The 6909-nt window shown below is 36.7% G+C and overlaps 1 protein-coding gene across 7 annotated transcripts in view; it reads left to right on the top strand.

The window, feature by feature from the left end:
* Positions 1 to 231: 231 nt before the first annotated feature.
* ubr5 (ubiquitin protein ligase E3 component n-recognin 5) overlaps positions 232 to 6909 on the top strand; it is an 88159-nt gene continuing 81481 nt past the window's right edge. For 5 of the 7 annotated variants that reach the window (XM_049467553.1, XM_022666413.2, XM_022666409.2 and 2 more), the window contains exon 1: positions 233 to 502. In XM_049467553.1, coding sequence (XP_049323510.1) covers positions 441 to 502 — 62 coding nt within the window. In that variant the 5' untranslated portion in view covers positions 233 to 440. Of the gene's footprint in view, positions 503 to 6909 lie in introns of all 7 variants that reach the window. The other 2 variants (XM_049467551.1, XM_049467552.1) reach the window with 1 other exon arrangement.

Genomic DNA, 6909 nt, shown 5'->3' with positions numbered 1-6909 from the left:
TTATTTTACTCAGTAATATATAATAATTAATAAATGTAATAAATTAACGTGAATCCTAATACAGCACTGTGACATCACTACCAGCAGCAGCAGAAGCAGCAAGAGGCCACGCCCCCAGCTCCTTTCTCTCTTAGCGCTGCTCCAATCAGCTTCCAGCATTTGCTGCCAGATCCCGCAGGTCCAACCAGCTCGGCTGTTGTTTCGGAGCCGGGCGGCCCACGGTTGGACCGCTGCGCTGCTCTGCACACAAAACCAGCAGCAGGCTGGCGGAGCTGAGATGGCGGCGTGTGGGTGAGGAGGCGGTTGTGTGATCGGAGCGCGGCGTTTCTGGAGCGGAATACAGAGAGTTTATACAGCGGAGCGGCGCAGGAGGCCAGCACGCGGTGCGCACACTGCAGCCCGGACTACGGCTCGCGTTAGGCCCGCGTTCCGGAGCGACCATGACCTCCATACACTTCGTGGTTCACCCGCTGCCCGGGACCGAGGACCAGCTCAATGACAGGTAGCCCGGCTAACGGAGAGAGAGAGCGGGGGGGAAAACACACACTCCCCGCTGATTTTACACACCCTGCGCTCATACTAAACACACACACATACTAATAAACTGTATTACAGGGGTTTATCCGCATTAATCCGCTGTTTTTACCCGGTTTTAACCTGTAATAATGCGCCGGGGCCCGGCTACTTCTGCTGCTTCATTCTAGAGAAGCTAGTTAGCTAATGCTAGCGTGAGCCGGTGTGCTGCCGAATTGTGCTACCCTGTCAAATCCTGCTACCATGGTGCATATCTAACTACAGGTCAAGTTGCCTAGGTTAAGTAGATAAATAGGTCAGTTAGGTCAGTGTTACGCCTGGCTATCAGTTTTCAGATTAATCTAAGTAAGGTTAAATAAATCTGGTAAATACAAAAATAAGGAAAATTAAGATTAGATTCTTTTGTTTATTTGGTTTATAACTTCACATTTTTATGATGCAACGTTTGGAAAACAAAAAAGTCTCACAAAAGATTGTGAGTACAGATCCTCTTTATCTTAACTATTGTAAATAAATTAGAAATACATTGAAATACATAAATACAAATAGTTTTGCACCTAGTTTTCTCTTTTACAAATTCTGCCTTACAGCAGCCAGACATTTGAACTGATATATTAAGTAGTTAAGACAAAAGCTACAAAAGTAATTTCTTATATTATGTATACCATCAAATTTTAAATGTTGATCTTTTTTTTTAGAAAGATTTGCTAAAATAATGGAACACAGTTTTCTGTTTATAAATTCTGCCTCAAAGAGTTGCAAAAATTGAGCTGATAAGATACATTGACCTAAATAAACCAACATAAGTAATTAGGTTACAATCAGATTTTCGTTAAAAAAAAAAAAAAAAATCATTGTCCAGAAGATTTGCTAGGAAAATGGAAACAGAAAAATTTAGCCAATTTTCTGTTTTTAAAAATTGTAAAATCATTCAATCATGAAGATTTGTTAGAAAAATGGAAAGATGCAAATACAACCAATTATCTAACTTAAAGTGTCAGAATATTTGAGCCAATAAATAATACATAAACCTAAATAAACCATCTTACGTAATTAGACAAAAGTTACAAAAGTCGTTTATATTATTAATACCATCAGATAAATAAAACATGCAAATACAGCCAATTTTCTGTTTTTAAATTCTCTCTCAAAGGGTCAGAAAATTTAAACTGTTGTATTGAAGAATTGTAACAAAAAAGGTTATAATAAACCACAGAAAAACGAATCAAAACACACAAAGTTGTCCTGAAACACACACCAAAACACTAAAAATATCAGTTGACGCATGCGCAGAGGCACGGAGTAACACAAACAGATGGGTGGTACAAATAGACCCAACACCATAGTGATGGACAATGCGGGTTGGGGGATGGGGAGAAAAAAGAGGGAACGGGGACAAATCGCGCTTATTAGCGATTACTTTCTTTACGTTTAAAAGCGTACGGGCTTTAACTGTTTAGAAAACCCCCATATCGATGTTGTCGCGGCCGTAACTGATCGATAATCGATAGAAGAATCGAGTTTGGCTGCGCGAGGAGCGGGACGCTTTAGCTTAGCGTAGCATAGCTTTAGCTTAGCATAGTTTAGCTTTAGCTTAGCATAGTTTAGCTTTAGCTTAGCCTAGTTTAGCATAGCTAGCTGAACTGTTAACGGTGGTTTAGCGGACTATCCGGCGCCAGCCGGCTAATTAACCATAAAAATAAGGATATTAAACGTATAATCTCTCACAATCAGGCTATAAATGTTTCCAGAAATGAGAATAATTAATATTAAACTGCTTTTTATCCCGGTGGTTGATTAGCTAAGCAGGTTGGCTAGTTAAAAAAACACAAACATGAAGGAAGAAGAAGGCCCTGCAGTATCAGATTATTCAGTTTATTCAGTTTTATTTAGTTTATATTTAGTTTATTAGGTATAACTCTCTGCTTTTCTCTTCTGTCTTGTGCTTTTAAATGTAATAGGGGGTAAAATCTACATTATTATGAGCGCAGTAACTACATTTTTGTGTTCTTTTATTTAACTACAGGGGGTCGTGGGCTGCTACAACATGGTGTTAGAGCCGCCTGGCTCTGGTAATTTATGGGTTACTTATCTATTAATATCAATATCAAATCAATAACTAGCAATATAACTCCTGTTTGAGATCATATACAAGAGTTTTACACAAGAAACCTCATCAATTTGTTTGTCACTTTGTGAAAAATGTCCCATTTCAATGAATGTTTAGCTTTTAAAAATGGAGACAAATGGGCAGAGTACTCTAGTTGTATTTACATCATAATATCGGTATTAAGCACATATACATATTTACACAGTAGGGGTGTGCCTAGGGCTGGGTGATATGGATTAAAACTAATACAGACACTTTTATAAAAGTTCAGCTTGAGATTAACACGAGATATATGAACATTCAATCAGTATAAGCTACATTCTTTAGCTATAACATGGTGTTAAAGCGGGTTAGTGGTGTTAGTGGGTTACTTATCTATTAACATCAATACCAAATCAATAACTAGCATTTGAAACTCCAATTTAAAATCATATACAAGAGTTTTATACATACGTTTGTGAAAGTGACCTGTTTGTATGGATGTTTAGCTGATTTAGATCAATTAAGCTTTTAAAATAGAAATAAATTGACATTCCTCTTGTATTTGTATTTGCAGTTTATTATTGGCATTAAGCACAAACTGTCAACTCATCCTCTATCGAGATAAACTACCTTTTTATGTGATTAAATACACATAAAAATACACATGTCTCTTGCTGTTTTTGTGTTTGTGGATTACGTAGCTATTTATATCAATACCAAATCAATAACTAGCAATGTAATTATTATTTTAGTTCATATACAAGAGTTTTACACGAGAAACCTCATCAGTTTGTGAAAAATTACCTGTTAAAATAGATGTTTAGCTGATTTAGATCAGTTAAGCTGTGGAAACAGAAGTAAATTGACAGCAGAGTACTCTAGTTGTATTCACATTCTAATATTGGTATTAAGCACAAACTGTTGGAACTCATTGGAATTCAACACTGTCCAAATTGATATAAACTACATTTTTTGTGTTATATTATTTAACTAAAGGGTGTCTTTAGCAGAAACATGGTGTTAGAGCTTACTGGTTCTGGTTGTTTTTGTGTTAGCGGGTTAATTACCTATCAGTATCAATAACTAGCAGTATAACTCCAATTTGAGACCACATACAAGATTTTTGCACAGGAAATGTTTTTTTTTTTGCCTCATCAATGTTTAGCTTTGGAAATGGAAACAAATGGGCAGAGTACTTAAGTTGTATTTAAATTCTAATAATGGTATAAAGAACATTTGCATACAGCTCTGGGGATATAAATGAGAGACCACTTAAAATTTAGTTTCTTTGATTTTACATGTGAATTTAATTTGAATTACATGTATGCTGTCCGACTCATTAGTCCACAAATCCATATAAATGATGAATATTCACATGAAGAGTCTCTCTTAATTTTTTTATTTTCACCTGAAATTAATTCATTTTTAATATTGACTAAGTTTGTTAATCTTATTTTAAGTTTTAGGTTTTAAGATATGTTTTACTATCTCATTTGTTTATTCATTTAAACATCAATTTCAGTGTTTTAAAGCATTATATAAGCTTGTTTTAAACATAAGTGTGTGCTGTCCATCTCATTATTCCACAAATCCATATGAAGAATTTTTTTGATTTTCTATTTTTTTTTTTTACCTGAAAATAATTCTAACATTGACTCATTTTATTTGTTAATTTTAGTTTTATGAGTTTTTAGGTTTTAAGAAATATTTTCTTCACTGTCTTAATTGTTTATTAATTAAAACATAAATTTTAGTGCTTAAATAAGATCATTTTAAACGTGCCTATGTGTGTGCTGTCCGTCTCCTTATTCCAAAAATGCATATGAAGGCCTGATATATTATATGCATTCCAGATCGTTCTTCGCATGTGCCATCTCTTTATTGTTTATAATGTGTTTGAGGTTGAGCATTGCAACTTAGACAAGCAAGAGGACTTTCTGATTTTCTGCTAGTTTTGACTCTCAGTTGTTTATTCATTTAAACGCAAATTTTAGTGATGTAAAACATTTATATAAGCTTGTTTTGAACATACATTCATGTGTGCTGTCCGACTCCTTATTCCACAAATCTTGATTTGTAAATGCCTAAAATATGTTACCATGACTCTGCTGACATTCTTAATGTGGTGGAGATCAGCACTGCAACCCAGGCAAGCAAGGGGATTTTCTGATTTTCTGCTAGATAATTATCTTCGCAAAAAAACAACAACTTGAGTTTTAGTTGCTTTTGTTTGAGCCTCTATTGTCTAGGTAAAGCTTAATAGTGTGTTTTAGGGCACTGTGGAGAGAATTTGATTGAAAGCGATACCAAGAGTGTCATTGAGTGAATGGATATTTTGAGTCTCCACCATTTAAATGGGCAGAAATGTTAAAAAGTGGTGAATTTTTCCTTTAAGCCTGACGTCAGCTGGGCTGGAAGTGATGTTATGGTGTTATTACAGTGCAGTCTGGGCCGTGACTAAGCTTAGAGAGTGCTCTGCATATTGATTTATACTCATTGTTCTGTGGCTGGCAGTGAAGGTAATGAATCATATGGGTCACATACTGAATTTCTGTATGTGCAAACATGTGTTTAATGATACTACGCAGGTTTGATGAGGATCACCTTGTTGTTTTGAAGGTCCGCAGGCTTTCAGCAGGCTGTTTATGTTCTGGTTTACTCTATGCTGGACTATAATTAGCAGTGTGATTTTTAATTTGACACATTATATTGTGTGAGCATATTCAGCACGCTAAGCAGTGTGATCTCCACATCCATCAAAGAGACTTGTGGTGTTTTTGGATCTTTCCACCTCTGATTTCCAGGAAACTGGTCTGAAACCCCATAATGATTCCTTGGCGAGTTTTGGTGAGTGCGTTTGTCGAGTCCGGCCCGTCTGCAGCACTGCTGTCACAGGATATGAGGTGCTTTCCAGTGTCCCTTCATGTGCAGCTGTGAAGCTCGGTATGACCTCAGCAGATGTGGGTATTGGTTGCACAAGGAATCCTGCAGTACGGCTAAAAATGTATATTTTAAAACTTTGGCAGAGCGCTTTTTAAGGCACTTTTTGATGTTTTTGTAGTAGTGTGAATGGATTGGTGGATGGATTGTTTAATATGAATGCCTAGATAATGGTTTAATATATCTGGATGGATGAATAGGTAGATTGATAGAAGGATGGATGGGGAAAAGTAGATGCATGGTTACAAAATCTACCTAGTCCAGTTGATTAATAGATTGGTAGGTAAATGAACGGATATGAATTTAGATATAAAATCCATCCAAACCAAAAGTGGGATAGATTTATAGATTTATTGATGGATTGGTAGATTTATGGATGGATAGATAAATGGATTGGTTGGTGGGTGGATAGATGGATGGATGGGTAGATGAGTGGATAGTTTGGTGGGTGGTTCATGGATTGGTAGATGTATGTATGGATTGGTAGATTTATGAATGATTTATAGATGGATGGTAGATTAATAGCTTGGTTAGTGGATGGATGGGTAGATTGGTTTATGGATAGATAAATGGATGGATTGGCTGGTGGGTGGATCAATGGATGGGTAGGTAAATTGGTGGATGGATGAATAGATGAATGGATTGGTTGGTGGGTGGATGGATGGTTTGGTAGATTTATGCATGCATGCATGGATGTGTAGATATAGAGATTAATAGATGGATGGTAGATGAATAGATTGGTTAGTGGATGGATGGGTAGATTGGTTGATGGATAGATAAATGGATTGATTGAGTGAGTGGTTGGTGAATGGATGGATTGGTCTTTTTAGACCAATAGGAGGTTAGATTGCTAAATGGAATGAAAATGGAATGGGCATGAAAAGCGCAGATGGTAAAGAAACAACCTTTTCCTTCCATGAAATTCATAATTTAACCAGTTGATGGAGTTTAGAATGATAACAGAACTCTTTTCTATAGATTTAGTATGTGTTTCAGTATGTGATGTCTATTAATAGTCAGTAGAACAGAACCTTTAGTTTATAGTAGTGATGCTGGTTGGTTGCACAGTGAGCATTAAAGAGAGCATCAATATATTAGAGATAAAATTAATTGGGTCTTTTAAAGGAGCACAAACCTGATCTTCTCTTCTGTCGTTTACCTATGTTGGTTTTTCATTGTTTCATTCTTGTCCCTCCCCCCGTCCTGTCCTCCCCCTGCACATCTGTTTGGAGGTGAGGTGCGGGGGCTCTGCTGCTGCTGGAGGAGGAGGGTATAGGATGGCAGCTTGTTTAGGTCCTCAGAGGCTAATCAGGGCTGTTTCTCTGCCAGCTTGGCTGGTTTCT

This window comes from Astyanax mexicanus, chromosome 1 (assembly GCF_023375975.1).
Source record: "Astyanax mexicanus isolate ESR-SI-001 chromosome 1, AstMex3_surface, whole genome shotgun sequence".
NCBI lineage: Eukaryota > Metazoa > Chordata > Actinopteri > Characiformes > Acestrorhamphidae > Astyanax > Astyanax mexicanus.
This window is presented reverse-complemented; position numbering and strand designations above follow the sequence as displayed.